Consider the following 18,440-nt stretch of genomic DNA (forward strand, 5'->3'; position numbering starts at 1 on the left):
GTTATTGAATAAAACATGAATAGAATTAACAAAGTTTTAGTGCACATATATTTTGCCCCCCAAGAGTGTGTTTACTGTGATTATTCTAGTTACTGAATTTCACCATTGTACTTGTGTCCCTAATTTTCTTTAACTAATCGTTTACAGATTAATCAAAATATTTATTCATTGCTCATAACTAGAAAATCTAAATCTTGATTTTTTTTTGCTTGTTTTATGTAGAGAATGCCGGCCCCCATCAGATTGCGGGAGCTTATCCGTACCATCCGGACGGCACGCACTCAGGCAGAAGAGCGGGAAATGATCCAGAAAGAATGTGCTGCAATACGCTCGTCTTTCCGTGAAGAAGACAACACATACCGGTGCCGTAATGTGGCCAAACTGCTGTACATGCATATGTTGGGGTATCCTGCACATTTTGGGCAGGTAAGACCCCATTAGTGTTTTCCTTGACATTTTAGTGTGACAGTGAGTAAGATCAGATAACTGCACATGTAGGACCTAACTCTCCTTTATTATTAGTGATTATTCTTTATTGATACAGCACCAACATATTCCACAGCATTTTACAGAGATTATACATCATTCCATGCACCATGGTTCTCCATTTTGCATTCACACACTATGGTTAAATTTATGAGAAACCAGTTAACCTGCCGGAGAAGTTCCCCAACAAGATCAGGGAGAACATACAATCTCCTTGCATATAGTGCCCTGGCTTGAATCAAGTGTAGGGCCCCCTCCCCCCCCCGCATTTAATAATTATTAGTAATATTGAAGTGGCTGTTTAATCACAAATACACCAGGCAGTGTTTAAAAATGTTAAATGTTAGTACATTTTAGGGAGGTATCATAATAATTACATTTCAGCTATTTATTTAGATTTTTTCTTTTAGTTGGAGTGCTTGAAGCTCATAGCTTCTCAGAAGTTCACAGATAAACGGATTGGGTACCTGGGAGCAATGCTGCTTCTAGATGAGCGACAGGATGTCCATTTGCTGATGACCAACTGCATTAAAAAGTAATGTGTGTTAATAAGTGTGATGTTGGGAAAAATGTAGGCCTGTTTTTTTTAGAACTGAGTGGATGAACAGTGCCAGTGACTAGGGGTCAGCAGAGAGTTGAGTATACTATGCTTCTCATACCCTTGAGATTGCTGAGATGCTTAAAAAAGGTCTATAGTAGAAGTATGATGGCAGTGTATTGGTTGAGGGAAAGGTGGTTTTCAGTTGCTTTTTTTTCCTTACTTTTCTTGGCAACCAAGCCAAAGTTTTAAGTGTGTTTTTGTAGTGTCCTTCCATGGATAAACACTGGCCGCAATGTATCATATCTTTAACTAAGTAGGAAACTAGAAAAACATGCAATTAGTATTTAAAAATGTTGCAAGAATATGCGCTTGTCCAAAAGCTCAGCAAAGGGGATGTTTGCAGAAGTGTTGTAAAAAGTTGGTGCTAAGTAAGATTTGTGACCATTATAGCAGATAGCCCTCTTAAGAAATGACCTAAATCTGAACAATAAAGCAGAAATGACTACTGTCTTCTCCTTTTAATTAATGATCATATATGCTTGTGGCTCTTATTTGCATTCATTTGCCTTAGACACTTTCAATTCTACTTCAGCCTTCTGTTTAAACATAAAACATAGGAGATATCTCCCCAACCACCCACACTTTTGACGGACCAGTAAATTCTCATTGCCAGAAGTGGGTAGCATGTTGAAGCCTTTAGACATGGTGTAATCAAATAAATCCGAAGCACCAAATGTAGGCCAGTATTAGAGGGTCCTTAGTCTAGCAGTATACACATTTTGCAGTCAGAAAACCACATAGCGACCTTATGTTCCATTGTTCAAATGGTCATTACCTATAGTATACTGAGATAAACAGCTGTTACTTGTGCCAAATGTTTTACCTTTCAAGATGGCGAGGGGTGGGTTAAGGCTGTATTAATAGAGGCTCCTCCTTTTAGAATCACAATTTCTCTTCTTCTGCACTCAGTATTACCATTTATAAAGTAAATGTCTATAGCATATAGGATGATAGACACTTAGCATTTCTAAAAGCCTTAACGTAACGCTTGTCTTTTTCCTAGTGACTTAAATCACAGCACACAGTATGTGCAGGGCTTGGCACTTTGCACACTGGGTTGCATGGGATCTGCTGAGATGTGCAGAGATCTGGCAGGAGAAGTGGAGAAACTACTCAAAACATCAAATTCCTACCTACGAAAAAAGGTATTGCTGGATTATGTATATGCATATACTTTTGGATATATATATATCTTATATATATGAGACGGTTGAAAGAAGTTCATATGTAATAAACATAAAACATCAAACTGTTATGGTTGGCATGCTATACGGAATACTAAAATGTTGTCAGGTCTGAAAAATGTGTAACATATCAGATACGCATGTGGAAATGTTCCCATTCTCCGTTTAAGTGGCACAACTCTTAAGGTGGCCATACACGGGCCGACTATAGCTGCCGATATCGGTCCCTTGGACCGATTCGGCAGCTAATCGGCCCGTGTATGGGGAGAGCAGAGCAGCCTGGCCGACCGATATCTGGTCTGAAATTGGCCAGATCTCGATCGGCCAGGTTAGAAAATGTGGTCGGATCGGGGACCGCATCGGCTCGTTGATGCGGTCCCCGATCCGACTGCCCCATTGCCGCCCACATAATCCGATCGTCTGGCCCCAGGGCCAAACGATCGGATTATTATTTTTTTTACCTAAATGGTCCCCGATATCGCCCACCCGTAGGTGGGGATATCGGGGGAAGATCCGCTCGCTTGGCGACATCGCCAAGCGAGCGGATCTGCTCGTGTATGGCCACCATTAGTTCCAAGTCTCCAGCATTCCGCATAATAAATCCTATACCTGTATTTACATTTCCCTAAAAGTTAGTTATGTGCATTATTTCGCTATTTATTGTTTCTGCTTTGTTCATGTGTCCAGGCGGCATTGTGTGCAGTTCATGTCATCAGAAAAGTCCCAGAGCTCATGGAAATGTTTTTGCCTGCAACAAAAAACTTGCTGAATGAAAAAAACCATGGTATGTAGAAAAAGGATTTGGCTTTTGACACCAGTATTTTGTGATTATTGTCTGTAATATTAAACTTCTGACAATGTTTTGTTTTCTGCATAGGAGTGCTTCACACCTCCGTTGTGCTTCTGACAGAGATGTGTGAGAGGAGTCCAGACATGCTCACTCACTTTAGGAAGGTAAGATATATAACTAGAGGCTTTTGATTTGTGTATGTATGGGTTTAATTTTATATTAGCAATGTGATTTGTACATTTTGTAAGCCCAGTTATTTGATCTCAGCTATTTTTTTATTCTTCTGGTTAATATTTCTCGTAGTAATTAAAAATAAAACAAATGGTGGAGCAAGATTTATATGTGGAGACTTAACTTGCTTCTTATCTATTAAGCACTGAACAGTGCTAATATCTATTAAGCACTGAAAGCTATCCACAAAATATATAAAAATCACTTTTTTCAAATACAGTTAGCAGATATGGTAGCAGGCACAAATCTTCCGGCTCCTGCATTTACACTGTAATGCATGGAAATAATATTTGCAGTATGGATAAATTGGTAAAATGTGGCACATTTTTCCCTTTGATTAGCACATAAGCTTAATGTAAAAAAAAAATGTTTGCACTCAAATTTCCTCCACAAGGATCACTAAATATATTTAAAATATATGGCACTGTGTGGAATAGTGCATGTTTTTTCACTGATGTGATCAAAAGGTTTTTAACCACTGCCAGCACCACCCTAGTGGTTAGTAATAATAAGTAATAAATAATCAAGGGTGGATTTCCCCTACTAATGTGAAGTTTTGTATGTTGTAGACCAGCTATGTTAAAATATAAGAAAAGGTGAAGAGCATGCAAAAAGTTCCTGGGGGTGTCCATTATGTGCTGTCATTGACTGTTTGTAACTCCTATGTGGACTGGCAACCGACAAGGCTCTGTTTTGCAGTATTCAAGTTTTTCATGCAACTAAATCCTGCCTTCAAGCCAGGAATTAAAAAAATGAGCACCTACATGGAGGGAACTGACAGCAACATCAAAGGGGAGCAACATGTTGCTCGCGAGCCACTGGTTGAGGTTCACTGTTACAAACTTAAGGTGGCCATACACCGGAAGATTTGCTTGTTTAGTGAGGCCGCCAAGCGAGCAGATCGTCTCCCGATATGCCCACCTAAAGGTTGGCAATTTTAGGCTAATTTGATTGTTTGGCCCTACTGACATTTGCCAATGCAAATGGGGTTGTTTGAGTTCCCTGCAGTATATTAATACCTTACTCTTGGTGTGATGATATTTGTTGATTGACCACAACTGTACAAGTGTAGTCCAAACTCCTTAGAAATAGTTTTAAAGCTTTTTCCAGCCTTGACAGCATCAATAACTGTTTTTCTGAGGTCTTAAGAAATCTCTGTTTAAGCCTTAACACACAGCCACAAACCCAGATTTCTCTAGATAAGGCAGAGCATCACATGATAATTATCCCGATTATCATGCCATTGTTTAAAACTCAAATATCCCCTTCAAAGGAACTGAGAATTCTAGAGGGCCACATACTTTGCCAAACACACTTATGTAACTTTGGATCATTATATGCATTGTGTTTGGCTGATTGGTTTAACTTGGTTCTCTATACATAGTTTTAGGACTTGCATGAGACAGATCATCTTATAACTCACAATATATGCAGAAAAAATGAAAATCCAAAAGGGTTCACAAACTATTGAGGTCCACTGTATATTTCTGTTGTGGCCACCTGTTATTGATCAGGTCTTTTATTCATTCAATGGACTCCCCATCATTTAAATGCTGCTTAGAGATCCTCTTCCACCAGTGGTAAAACAACACTCTACGAGGCCCCCTTCGGCATATCTTTGGAGGGCTCCCCCTGTTCCCCAGGCCTCCCTGCGACTGCTTCCTCTATAGTTATGCCGCTGTCTTCCACTTTGTCTGTCTTTTCATTCACTTTTGTTTACCATCTGCCTTAGTTTCATTCTCAATGTGTTTTTTTTCATTGGAGGTCATCAGCCTCTCTTAAACATTTTTGAGAAATGGTAAATGTAAATGTGAAGAATGAAAAAAAAAATTAGAAATGTAGGAAAGACCGTCCAGGGCTGTTCCAAGTGGATCCTCAAAGGCTTGATTGTTAAGGCCTTATTAGTTGCTCTAAAAAGTGTCATTGTTTAACATCATAATTTTAAAGTGGGACTAAACACTCCTAAACATATTCATGTAAAACTGCCCAGAGAGCTTTTCAGAGCACTTTAACAATTTACTTTTTTTTTTCTTCACTTTTCGTTATATATTAGCAGTTTTCTACTGTCCAATCAAAGACACAATAGATATATTCTCAATAAGCCTAGCCGTGCTTTCACATAACCATTTCAAGCACTTTTCTTTTTCTTTCTTAAACAAAGCCATAGGTCTCTGATTTTTAATCCTCCCATCCAACTTGCTCTGTTGCTGTGCTGTTGCTTGGCAGCCTATGTTAGTCTGTACTTGAGTGACTCTCTTGCATACTTTCTGCAACCCCTCTGACCTTTATTACAATTCTTTCACAGTAGCTCAATCACTAGGGGGCTTGTGCTTTAGTATTAGTGGAATGGTAATTTATTCTGGCATTTTGGGACATGTATAGTTGTGCCAAAATAAGGAAAATCTGTTTTGTCACGATTAACTACCGAATTAAAAACTGACACTTTGAGTGGTTCTTTAGATATTTCTGGGTAGCTTAAAATTACCTTTTGTTTGCAAAACATCTTAAAATATCAGACCTTTTGAATGTGACAGCTATCTAAAATATTTTCACATCAGAGCACCCACATGCATGCTCTGCAGATCAGTGTCCCTAATTGCTGCTTCCTGTCTTTTATTCTGTTTGCTTGGGATCCTGCTGAATGGTAGAATGAAAAGGTAAGACTTCTTCTTTTGTATTTCACTGTTGTTTCTGCCCTAGATAGTTGATCTATTGAATGAATGAAATCACTCTCCACAAGTGTAACTTATTTATCAGTCTTTTTAGATATTTTGTAAAGCTAAAAACTAGCCTCCTTTACCACCCCTGTCCCAAATTAAAAAATAACAGAACAAAAACTTGATTTACTGAGGGATCCATTGTAAATCTTGTCCTTCCGTGGCTTATACTCCTAAACCATAACATTGTGCCTGTCGTACTGAATCGTATTACCTTGATCTCCATACACACAACCCAATCTGAAGTTTACAACTAATGCCTACTTTGTAGCTTTAGTCACTCTGTCTGTTGTGGTCAGATTTGTGTTCTGGTGGAAATATAATGTGTATTTGCTTTGAGAGCAGACTGATCCACATTGATATAAATTTTAGCTTTTTGAGATAAAGTTTTTTGAGTCTATCAAACCTTTTTTTTCCCCCTCCAGCTTGTCCCCCAGTTAGTTCGTATTCTTAAAAACCTTATCATGTCCGGGTATTCTCCAGAACATGATGTGTCTGGGATCAGTGACCCCTTTTTGCAGGTGAGTGTGGGTATGTGTTTAAGCTCAGTGACGGTATGAAGCATTTTTATTAAATTCTAAGAGGGACCTTGGTTACCTAATAACTGTTTTTTTTTTTTGTTTGTTTGTTTGCTTGTTTTTTGGACTGTTTAAGGTTCGGATATTGCGGCTTCTCAGGATATTAGGCAGAAATGATGATGATTCAAGTGAAGCCATGAATGATATTTTGGCACAGGTAAGCAAGCAAATGCAGCTCGGTCGATAATAAACTTCTGTATTTTTGCCTGGTATAGCAGTTGATTAAAAGATTTGTTTTTGACTGAATGGACTTACAAAAGTGTAGTATTGGTTTGTTGATTTGTGGATTTTGTGTGGAACGAGAGTAATAGTGCTGTGTGTTCTAGATGACGCACTTCATCAGTTATATAGTTATTTTCCTCTTGTGCTATTGTTATTTTTTAGGTTGCAACCAACACAGAGACTAGTAAAAATGTCGGCAATGCCATTTTATATGAGACTGTCTTAACAATCATGGACATAAAGTCAGAGAGTGGTCTACGGGTATGTGTCACATCAGATCTGATCTTTTGCTTAAAATCACTTTTCTCCCCCCTTGCATAATAACTGCTCCTGCAAATAGACCACCATTGCCTCTTCTTTCTGCATTAACCTGTGCAAATCCCCTTTTCTAGCTGTTCTAAACCTTTAGGCTAATAGTACACAGGTCGTCTTTATCTGCTAGAGTTTATATGCCAGTTGAGAAATAACAATCTGCTGCCGTCTGTTCCCTGTATGTGAGTCCTCTGACATGTTTGGGATTAACTTTTCACACACAGACAGCAGAAACTGCATACTTCAGCTTTTTGTGCCAAAATCCACACTTTTTGCACGGACAGATTGACCACAGTCAGGGAGAAGAAGGCAGCAGTGAAATTTTATTAGTCTTATGCTCTTTTTATTCTGAGCTATATTGTCCCTGTCCTCTACACTGCTCCCTTTCCAGTTAAGGTGGTCATACAAGGACAGATTTAAGCTGCTGATTCAAGTTCTTTAGGGCTCTGGCACATCTCCCTGTTCGCGGGCGACTAATCTCCCCGAAATTCCATCCCACCAGCACATTTTGAGTGCTGGAAAACTCGGCTTATACTCGAGTATATACGGTAATCTCCCCGAAATGCCATCCCACCGGCGAAAAATGTAAATACGCAGTGGCGAGATTTCAGTGAAATTGCGGAAGTTGCCTTGAGAGGAAACTTCTACGATTTCACTGAAATCGTGCCGCCGCGTATACCATCCCACCGGCTTTTACATTTTCGCCGGTGGGATGGCATTTCGGGGAGATTACTGTATATACTCGAGTATAAGCAAAACTCGAGTTTTCCAGCACTCAAAATGTGCTAAAAAAAGGAATCCTCGGCTTATACTCGAATCAAGTAGGGGCACTGATGGATTACCTGTCCTGTCCGGCGAATCTGTTGCCGAGCATGGACGCATCCCGTCCCAGATCCCCCCCCCCCCCCCGAGCCAAGTAGGGGCACTGCTGGATTACCTGTCGGGCGAATCCGTTGCCGACCATGGAATCATCGCGCCCCCCCCCCCCCCCGAGTCAAGTAGGGGCACTGCTGGATTACCTGTCGGGTGAATCCGTTGCCGAGCATGGACGTATGGACACAGCGCGCCCCCCGCATCGGCCCAGCGTACACGCCGTGCTCGACTGGCGTGCTACGTGTGCGCTCGGGAGACGCGGGGGGGGGGGGTAGTGCGCGCGGCGTCCATGCTCTGCAACGGATTCGCTCGACAGGTAATCCCGCAGTGGCCCTACTTGGCGTGGGGGTGGGGGGGCGCGATGCGTCCATGCTGGGCAACAGATTTGCCGGACAGGTAATCCATCAGTGCCTTCCTGCAAGTTAGTACTGTGTAATTCTGATCAAAGGGCATTACATTTAACAAAAGACAAAGCAATTCTTGCATACATCCCACTTCATAGAATACTTCTTTAATGACTTCTGTCTAAATATAAAATCTTTTTAGTATGTAGATAAGATTCACTGGCATCTCTCTCCATTTGCATTATAGACTTTTAGATGCTCAAACAGTATGACTAAGGACAGGTTACATTACAGGCTTTACAGTTTATGCAGTTACACACTGCTTCTTTGGGAAGCAATGGGCTTATTATATGTCTGCTTAAATATTTGTATGTTGGCCTGACCTGCAAGTATTCTACTGCATCTGTGCAAAGGGCTGCTAGCTGCTGCAATAGAAAACATGTCCCTGTGTGTGCTTTACTGCAGTAGGAATGGGACCCCTAAATGTATGCACATGTATCTCCTTATTCTGGTGCATGCTCGGCAACGGATTTGCATGCTGTGGTTAACTTATGTTGGATGCGCCTCATTTTCTAGCCCACACCTTGTGTTTATTAATATGGTAGTCATATAAGCACTTGTGAGTGTCCTTTTATTAAATAATTTGATTATTGAAACTTAGCAGTAGCAGCTGCATTTCCCACCCTAGGCTTATACTCGAGCCAATAAGTTTTTCCAGTTTTCTTAGGTAAAATTAGGTACCTCGGCTTATATTCGGATCGGCTTATACTCGAGTATATACGATAGTCGCCCGCAAACAGGGAGATTTGTTGCGGGCGACTAATCTCCCCGTGTGCCAGAGCCCTTAGACTGATTCGCAGTTTATCAGCCCCTTTTAGGGAAACCCCCATTGGCCCTACCCCAGGGCCAAACGATCGAATTATTAATTTTTTTTTTACCTACACGCTTCCCGATATCGCCCACCCGTAGGTGGGGATATCGGGTGAAGATCCGCTCGCTTGGCGATCTCGCCAAGTGAGCGAATTTCAACGTGTATGGAGACCTTTAGAAAGGTTGGGGACCCCTGCACTACTGTTTCCCTCTTTTCTTTATCTCTGACTTAATCACTACTGGTTTCTCACCTCTCTAATTTGTCATTTTGACCCACTCTTTCTTTACGCTGATTGCCCTGTGTATATTAATAATTATTTACCTGTGTCACATTCTTATATGTAGTAAAATCATTCTCATTACTCTTTGTGCTGCTTATAGCCCTTGCTGTGCTTGAATTTTTTTTTAAAAAAAATTCTCCTTCATATAAAGCTGGCCATACACGTGGCGATCCGACGATGTTTCGTACGACCATCGGTCGCACGAAACATCGTCAGATCCGCCACACACCATTCAGGGCTGAATCGGCAGGTAAGGAGGTAGAAACAATAGGATTTCTACCTCCTTCTGCCGATTCAGCTCTGAAGGGAGAATTTTGGTCAGGCGCCTTCTATGGCGCCCGATCAAAATTTTCTAACCTGGCCGATCGACGAGCCGACCGATTTCAGCAGCTTCCTGCGACATCGGTCGGCTCGCTGACATACCATACACGCACCGATTATCGTACGAAACGAGGTTTCGTACGATAATATCGGTGCGTGTATGGCCACCTTAAGTTAGAGGCCAGTATATTTATTTTTATTCTTTTCTTTGTTACATTTCATCATTTTCTTTTCCTGACTTTTTTAAACTCACCTAGTGCTTTCCACAGTATATTCTTTATCTTTAGCCAGATGTGCCACTTTTGTACCCTGTCTTTCCCTTTTTATACAGTTACACAACTACAATTTTTTTTGCAGGTTTTAGCTATTAATATTTTGGGAAGATTCTTGTTAAATAATGATAAAAATATTCGGTAAGTTTCATCAACTTTTGTATTTATTGTTATAATGAAATGCAAGAGGGCATAATGTAAAAAAGTATCTTCTCTTTTCTAGGTATGTGGCCTTGACATCTCTTCTAAAAACAGTACAGACTGACCACAATGCAGTGCAGAGGCATCGTAGCACCATTGTAGATTGTCTGAAGGATTTGGATGTATCTATTAAACGGTAAGAGACTACCTAAAATGCCCCAAGAGCTAATACTTGTTATAGTAGACACAACCAAAAGTTGTGATGTATGGTATTTTATAATATAGATAACAGTAAATACTTTGTTTGTTGTGTGATGATTATTAAGTGATCCATCGGCAGAGACTTACCGTGCTGAGATCCTAAAACCTGACAACAACCAGACCTGTTACTCAGACCACCAGTTACTTAGGCTGCCATCAGAAAGCCAGGCATTGTCTTCATTATGCCCTTTTGTATTTTGTTTTTTGTAAGGCGAGCAATGGAGCTTAGCTTTGCTTTGGTGAATGGGAATAATATCCGTGGAATGATGAAAGAGCTTCTGTATTTTCTGGACTCCTGTGAACCTGAATTTAAAGCTGACTGTGCTTCGGGCATCTTCTTAGCTGCAGAAAAGTAAGTAACTTGCAGTGTTATTATACACCACTTGCTCTTGCTCAATACAGTGACACTGCGCAAAGGACATTACAATGCAACCAAAACCCTACAAAATATAAGGCTAAAATGTAATCCATATGCTGGACTAATATGTTATGGGGTACAGTTACTGTGTGATAGTGCAAATCTATAACTGCAAAGTTGCCACCTGAATCTCCTTCGCTTAACAGGGTCTTTCTACAACCTTTCTTCCCCCACCCCATCCTTTAGCTGATTGTACACACTCAACACTCAGGTATCAATGCTAAGTATTGGTCCCTTCAGCCTATAGGCCAATCAGTCTGATACCATACAGGATCAGCCTGTGTATGGCACCTGTAGTAACACAATTGTGTCTGGTATAGTGAACTCTGTGGATATCCTAAGCATAATTTTGTTAGGTATTTGTGTAATGTCTATTAATATTTAGGGCTGTGTTTTTTCCTCATTTCAGGCCCATCAGTGAAGGGACATACATTTACAAAGCAATTATCTCTGTGCTGGGAGTATAGTAAACCGTGTCAGTGCATTAAAATGCTAGTTTGCATAGTATAGCATATTTGCCTCTCTATTCTATTCTAGAAGAGAGTGGGTGCAATCACTATATAACATTTCTTCATATTATGACCATTTCATGTACGGTGTTCTCCAGCATGTAATGTGACATGACTAGGACACATCTAGATCACCATTCACTCAGTTTACAAGGCGTAATATACATTTATAGTGCAGGTTTTTCCTCACTAGGTTTTTGTTAGAAGTATAACAACTACTATTAACTAAAGAAGGCATGCTGGAAATTTTATTTGCTGCAGAGGATATTGTTGGCTTTCATAATTTTGAGATATTAGAGTTATTTTCCTTTATTTACATAGCACTGACATTTTCAGCAATTCTTTTTTCAAGAACCAGTTAACCTGCCTTTAAATTTTAAAACCGTGTCAGATAAGGATTACATAGAAGAAAACTATTATGGGGAGAATGGGGAGAACATACAAACTAGGGATGCACCGAATCCCAGATTCGGTTCGGGAATCAGGCCAAATCCAATCTTTTTTTTTTTTTTTTTTTTTTATTGAAGGATTTGGAAGGAATCCGCGGTCCTGGGCACACTGAATCCAAATCCTAATTTGCATATGCTAATTAGCATTCGGAAGGGTTAAATGGGGGGGGGGGGGGGGGGAATTTTCGCCGTGCAACGCGTGCCAATTTTTAACCCTTCCCCATTCTAATTAGCATATGCTTCCGTTTGGGATTCGGCAGAATCAGTCAGGGTGGTTCCGGTGCATCCCTAATACAAGCACACTGCAGTTTTACAGGATCAGAAATGCTAGCAGAATAACTGGTACAGATATGGGATCCCTTATCCGGAAACCCGTTTTTGGGTTTATTCAATATTTAAATAATTTTTTAGCAGACTTAAGTTATGCAGATCCAAATTACCCCATGCAGAGCAGAGCATTCTGAATAACAGGTCCTATACCTGTATTATTGCAATGAATGTATTGCAATACAATACAGTATATGTTGCAGAGCTACATGTCTGCGAAATTTAGAACTGTGTTTGCACTTCTGTTTTTAATGTTTTGCTACTAATGAGATTATTTTTGACCACTTTACTCTTTTAGATATGCCCCTTCAAAGCGTTGGCACATAGATACAATTATGAGAGTTCTTACAACAGTAAGTAAAGATTTAAAAGAAAACTACCCTAAGCATTTCCTTGTTAACCTTCATGATGTGGTCAGATAAAAGTTCCTCACTGCAGTGTTGATCAGTATTATCATAGTGTGCAAAGCATCTGTATAGCCGCATATTCCTAATATGTGGTTCCTTAGGCTCTCTTGGGGGTCATACAAATTCAATGAGTTGAAAGTGAAAATTTGGCCTTTAAACCTTTATTCTACTGTTGTCCCATTCACCTTTCTTTTTTCTTTACTCTTGCTTTCATTATTTTTGTAGGCTGGAAGCTATGTACGAGATGATGCAGTTCCAAATCTTATTCAGCTAATTACAAATAGCTCAGAGATGCATGAATATACTGTACAAAAGCTCTACAAGGCCATTCTGGATGATATTTCCCAGGTAAAGAACTGAATTTTACACAAAGAAGGAATTTGATTGGTAAAGAGTTATATTATGGACAGTTATGTTCATGTTAATCGCTACATTTAAGCCATTGACATAGTATACAACATAAATTGATTTATGATTTTTGCCATTGGCTTTATACTTTAGCAACCACTGGTCCAAGTTTGCTCATGGTGCATAGGTGAATATGGAGACCTGCTGGTTTCGGGCCAGTGTGAGGAAGAGGAACCTATCCAGGTAATTGGGGTCCCTAAAGAAACTAGTATTGTTTGATTTGTCTGGCACTTCCTAAGATTGTATTTCTTAAATTTAGGTTACGGAAGATGAGGTGCTGGATATTTTAGAAAGCATTTTGATCTCCAACATGTCCACATCTGTTACGCGAGGTTTTGCCCTGACGGCCATCATGAAAAACTCCACTAGGTTTAACAACACTGTTAAGTAGGTATCTTTTTTTGAGTTGAGGATGATAAAATGTTTAGGGAAGGGCACACAGGGAAGCAGAGTTATCAGTTTTTGAGTTTAAGGGGAAAAAACATGATTGTGGGGAAAAAAAGACAAAATTCAGGTGACGTGACTGCAACTTTTTATATGCTCAAGCTTTAGGCTATTTAAGAAAAAACTAATAGTTGTGGTTGCTGTTTTTCACAGAAGTTGTTTGACACAGTTCAATAGAAACAGCAGCTTTTCTCTTACAAGTTTCTTTATTTAAAGGAGAAGAAAGGCTAGTAAAGAGTTAATCTCAAGCTGCAGGCATACCTTCAATTGTCTCAATAGTGCCCTTAAGTCTCCCCATATTTCACCTGTTCAGAAGATCAGAAGCCAAACAGGAAGAAAAACACTGAGCTGTGTAAAGAAAGTTCCCATAATGCCTCACTCCTGCACAGACACCCAGACCAAGTGAACATGCTCAGTTAGTTAGACTATGAGTCAGCTTCCTGCTGATTGGCTCTGGTTTCTGTGAGTGCTTTTGGCTGTATTTACATAGACCTTTCTGATAAAGCTTACTTAGTTTTTACCTTTCTTTCTCCTTTAACTTTCACGTTTTTTTAAACTTGAATTGTAAAAAGGTGTGCGCCAGTTTATAAATATTCTTTTCTTTCCTATAAGCATTTCAGTACAGACAGTGATCTGACTATAGCCATGAATATTTCATCTAGGTGAGAGATAATGTTCATCCTCAGGTGTCTAGTGCCAGCAGTGCGCATGAAAACCAGGGCACTAATGATGGGATTTGTCCCAATTCTAAACCAGACTCTGGATTTGTTGCATCCTTATTTTTTTCTCTTTATGTATGTATGTATAACTTTATGTATGTGTGTATAATAAATACAATAATTAAGTATTAATACCCAGAGATTAGATGCCATGCGGTATGAGACCCATAAGGAAGGATGTCTCTGCTTGTATAGCTTATGTTTCTTTAATTTGCTACTCCAAAAGAAGCTAGAGTTCAGGGTCCTGAATGGACCTAATGGATTTGTAATGTTCCATTTGTTTGTTTTTTTTGTAGCCGTATTAAAAAAGTGGTATCCATCTATGGCAGCAGCATTGATGTTGAGTTGCAGCAAAGGGCAGTAGAATACAATGCTTTATTCAAGAAATATGACCACATGAGGTAAGGAATAGCCTTATTACAGCTTATGGCTATCACAGTTATTCCATGAGAAGGAAAGCTCATAGGAACTTAATCCTTCTAGGCCTGCACTCCTTGAAAGAATGCCTATTATGGAGAAAGCATTGACAAATGGACCAACAGACTTGGCACAAACAAATGGAGAAACAGACCCTGCAGTTATTGACTCTAAGCCAGTTCAGTCTATTCAGCAGCCTTCTAGCCAGGTAACATCTAAACTCCGCTAAAACAGGTTCTGCCTATGTCGCAAAAGTCAGTTTAAAGGACAGCACTTGCATAAAATATTTCTTCTCTAATTTTTGTCCCTTAACACAGTGTGATTTCATTATTACAGGCTAATGACTTATTAGATTTGTTGGGCGGAAATGATATTCAGCTAGTCATACCCACTGCACACCCTACCAAACCTGCTTCTGTAGGAGGAGAGCTTTTAGATTTGCTTGGAGACCTCAATCTCAGTGGTAAGTCAGTTTAAGTTGTTTTCGGCCATCTTATGCCCTGTGTTATGATTTTCCAGTTCATGTGAGAACTAATATGAATTTGCATTTCTTTTCTGGTCTCTGTTCAACTAATGTACTGCTTTTTCTTATATGTAACAGGAACTCCAGCTGCAGTTCCACAGATGCCAGCACCTCAGCTGCTGCTGGATGGACTGTCTGGACAGCCTCTCTTCAATGATATTTCAGGTCTGTTCTTCATTTTGTCCCACTAACTCCCTTCCCATTACTAATAAAATCTGTGTTTCTTTAGTAGAAGTTGAGGAACTTGGATATCTTGTTATCTGCAGGTATTCCTCCTATCACTGCGTACAACAAGAATGGACTGAAAATAGATTTTAGTTTTGAGAGATCCAGCACAAATGCCAGTATAACCGTGATTACAACTCAGGCGTCCAACTGCACAGACAGTGATATGACAGACTTTGTGTTCCAGGCTGCAGTACCAAAGGTATTTTGGATAAAGATGGAGGGTTATAAACCTTTATATAATTCTGCTTTTATGCTTGAACATAGAAAGTGTTTGAGTCTTTCTATTTGTGTAGGTAATTCTAAATCACAGTTGGAGTGCTTGCTTTAAACTTGGCCACATTATGGGCTGATAGCTTAGTGAAAGCATGGTATATTTTATGGGCTGTTTGTTGAAGACCACTGTCAGTCCACGGTAACCAAAGTAGGTCACCATTTAGCTGGAGTTTTGGTCTAGAGCATCTGAATCCATCTCTGTGTATGGCTTGCTTAATCCCACTCACATTTGAATAATTTGACATATGTACCATGCCAGGGCTCTCTTCAGTTTTGAATGAATTGTATAGAAAGTATCTTTGTACAGCAACTACGTTTCTGTCTGCATGCGATCTTTCTTTGCAAGAAAGTTTTGTGTCTATTGCTAACTTATAAAAATAACCCTTGGTATTTACTTCATAAGCAAGGTTTGGTAGCATCACTTAGATAATTTGTTAGTTGGAAGTGCTACTGATCTGGCAACATTTAGTGTACTCGTGTGGCTCCTGTCTCTTTCCATTTTGCAACAGGCCCATATTGGAAATTGTGTTTTGTCAGCATGTTTCTATGTTCGGATATAGAGTAGTGTCAAATAAAAATTTTTTTTTCCACACAGACATTCCAGCTGCAGCTACTTTCTCCAAGCAGTAACGTCCTTCCGGCCTTTAATGCTGGTAGCATCACACAGGTCATTAAAGTGCTGAATCCCCAGAAGGTAAATACATTCATTATGCTCAGACAGCTCACACTAAACACTCAACTGTAGCACCAGCATATAGCTTCTATTCTCGTTAAATAGATATGGTTATTTTGGGCTGTATTACTGTACATTTCAGCCAAGGAGAAGCTTATCTTAAGGAAATTTTATAACCGCAACTTGGATAGCAAACTTGTCACTGTCATTTTACTTAAACATTTTTTAATTTTGCTTTAATCTTCCATTCTACGCGCTGTATTCTGTTTAGTTTTTTTATTACTGCATTAAGTACCTTTTTGTTTTGCCCCACAGCAACAGCTGCGCATGCGAATCAAGCTGACATATAATCATAAGGGCTCAGCCATACAGGATCTTGCTGAAGTGAGCAACTTTCCCCCTCAATCCTGGCAATAAGAAAGAGCTGTGTGCATATTTACCCCCACCCAAGATGAAGGAACTCTGGGCTGGAGTCTCTGCCCCTGGATTGCCAATGATTGCACTTTGGGCCTCGGGGGAACAGAGAAGATGGAGGGACATTCTGCAGCTGAGTGAAGCCATGTGCGCAAGGAGAGAACCCAGCTGCTTCTCCTTTCCCAACTCAGGAGGAAATAGCCGGGCCTCTCTCAACCCACAAATCTCTCAATTGGAATCAGAGTTGGTCTTTCCTGTCTGCATCTCCTTGGATTTTGTGTTCTTAACCATCCCTATCTCCCACAGTACATTCCTGCAGTCATTTCCACTCACGTCCATCTGCCCCCTTGGATATGTCAAGTAACTGTTTTTAGGATTTTGTTTAAAAAAAAAAAAAAAAAAATAACCTTTTTTTGCCTGGGGATGCTTGCTTCTCCATCTCTACACCTCAGTTTGCTTGTGCACATCCTTTATTGGATTAAAGCTGTTTCTGTCCATAACATTTGCACAGGAAGTTGGTTCTTCTGCTCCCCAGTGATATGTTCATGTAATGATAAAGTCTAGCTCCCACACGTGCAGATTTCCAATTGTAATGTTTGTTCCTGCTATGAAAAGCTGCATCCAGGTTACTGTGCCTCATGAAAACACTTTAAAGTTTAAAGGACTAAGATAATGTATATGATTTGCAAAGAGGGAAACCATTCTGGAAAAAAGACATTCAGGCCTCAGCATTACTGGATTATTTTATTCTTATGGATAATATGGCTTAACTTAAATGGTACTGAATACACACCACAACATTCAGGATCTCTGTTCTGCTGCAGAGATCTAAGGGGAGCTTAGGAATCTCAGTACCTGATTTCTAATTTTCAAACGTTTCAACATAGTTCCAGCTGCTAATGACTTGTTAAATCTCTAACTCCCACAGTTCTGTGCCTGAGACATGATGCTAATGCATCGCATCCCACATAAATCTGTAAAATGGCGAGGGCAGTGAGGCTGCATCCTGGCACACTGGGAGAGTTTGTGACTTATAGTAATGTATATACCCTCTCTGTTGTAAGATCATGAAGGAACTGAATCGGTTTTGTTTTCTGCGGCTATACAGATAAACTTTTTTGTTTGTTTCTTGGGAGATGACAAATAACAGATGTTTTGTTATGGATGCAAGGAGGCAGAGCCGCAGGTGCAGGGATTTGCTGAGAACTGTCCTCCGGGTGTGGGTACTGATTTGGCAAACACTCTCCCAAAACCCTTTTCTTTGGCACCTGTTGGTAAACTGAGTTTTCATTTCCTGTTTTTGGCAATCTGCTGCCACATCCTGTTCCTGTAAATGCTTTTCCTTTCCTTTTAAGGTAAACATTTTCTCTTCATACCCCCCTTCCCCCCCCAGTAGCCTCATCGAACGGAACACTGAATCTCCATCTGTGAGTGGGGCTGACAATGAACTGCTTATTACTGCAGACTTATTTTTGAGATGTAAAAGCAACCTTGTAAAAATAAGTCTTTGGGGAGCATTCAAGGTGTAAACATTTTCATGGGATACTTAGACTGCTGTGTATTATCGTCTTTTGGTTGAAACAAATCTGAAAAGTGACTAATAAAGAATAAAAAAAAAAAACCTCATTCTGGTATTAGGTAAAGCTTTCTTATACTGCTGGTCAATCATTTTTCTGCACTTCGATTAGCCTGAGCTAAATGAAGGCAATGAGCATAATTTCATTAAAAAAAAGGAGACATATCTTCC

At 39.9% G+C, this 18,440-nt stretch overlaps 1 protein-coding gene and 1 non-coding gene across 5 annotated transcripts in view; both read left to right on the plus strand.

Annotated features, from left to right (window-relative positions):
• ap1g1 (adaptor related protein complex 1 subunit gamma 1) overlaps window positions 1-18,319 on the plus strand; it is a 31,530-nt gene extending 13,211 nt beyond the window's left edge. For 2 of the 4 annotated variants that reach the window (XM_018093505.2, XM_002933683.5), the window contains exons 2-24: window positions 223-426; window positions 897-1,021; window positions 2,091-2,232; window positions 2,959-3,055; window positions 3,149-3,225; window positions 5,941-5,949; window positions 6,435-6,530; window positions 6,664-6,744; window positions 6,972-7,070; window positions 10,168-10,223; window positions 10,306-10,419; window positions 10,696-10,836; window positions 12,486-12,540; window positions 12,820-12,942; window positions 13,096-13,185; window positions 13,262-13,389; window positions 14,462-14,566; window positions 14,649-14,790; window positions 14,919-15,045; window positions 15,184-15,270; window positions 15,372-15,532; window positions 16,202-16,300; window positions 16,595-18,319. In XM_018093505.2, the coding sequence (XP_017948994.1) occupies window positions 223-426; window positions 897-1,021; window positions 2,091-2,232; window positions 2,959-3,055; window positions 3,149-3,225; window positions 5,941-5,949; window positions 6,435-6,530; window positions 6,664-6,744; window positions 6,972-7,070; window positions 10,168-10,223; window positions 10,306-10,419; window positions 10,696-10,836; window positions 12,486-12,540; window positions 12,820-12,942; window positions 13,096-13,185; window positions 13,262-13,389; window positions 14,462-14,566; window positions 14,649-14,790; window positions 14,919-15,045; window positions 15,184-15,270; window positions 15,372-15,532; window positions 16,202-16,300; window positions 16,595-16,696 (2,460 nt within the window). In that variant the 3' untranslated portion in view covers window positions 16,697-18,319. The remainder of the gene's footprint in view (window positions 1-222; window positions 427-896; window positions 1,022-2,090; window positions 2,233-2,958; window positions 3,056-3,148; window positions 3,226-5,940; window positions 5,950-6,434; window positions 6,531-6,663; window positions 6,745-6,971; window positions 7,071-10,167; window positions 10,224-10,305; window positions 10,420-10,695; window positions 10,837-12,485; window positions 12,541-12,819; window positions 12,943-13,095; window positions 13,186-13,261; window positions 13,390-14,461; window positions 14,567-14,648; window positions 14,791-14,918; window positions 15,046-15,183; window positions 15,271-15,371; window positions 15,533-16,201; window positions 16,301-16,594) is intronic. The other 2 variants (XM_018093506.2, XM_004913631.4) reach the window with 1 other exon arrangement.
• LOC116410663 lies at window positions 10,525-10,603 on the plus strand. Its single transcript, XR_004222576.1, has one exon. It is a non-coding gene; the product is annotated as a small nucleolar RNA SNORD71 (small nucleolar RNA).
• Window positions 18,320-18,440: the final 121 nt, after the last annotated feature.

The sequence above is a fragment of the Xenopus tropicalis genome, chromosome 4 (assembly GCF_000004195.4).
Source record: "Xenopus tropicalis strain Nigerian chromosome 4, UCB_Xtro_10.0, whole genome shotgun sequence".
In the NCBI taxonomy this organism is placed as follows: Eukaryota; Metazoa; Chordata; class Amphibia; order Anura; family Pipidae; genus Xenopus; species Xenopus tropicalis.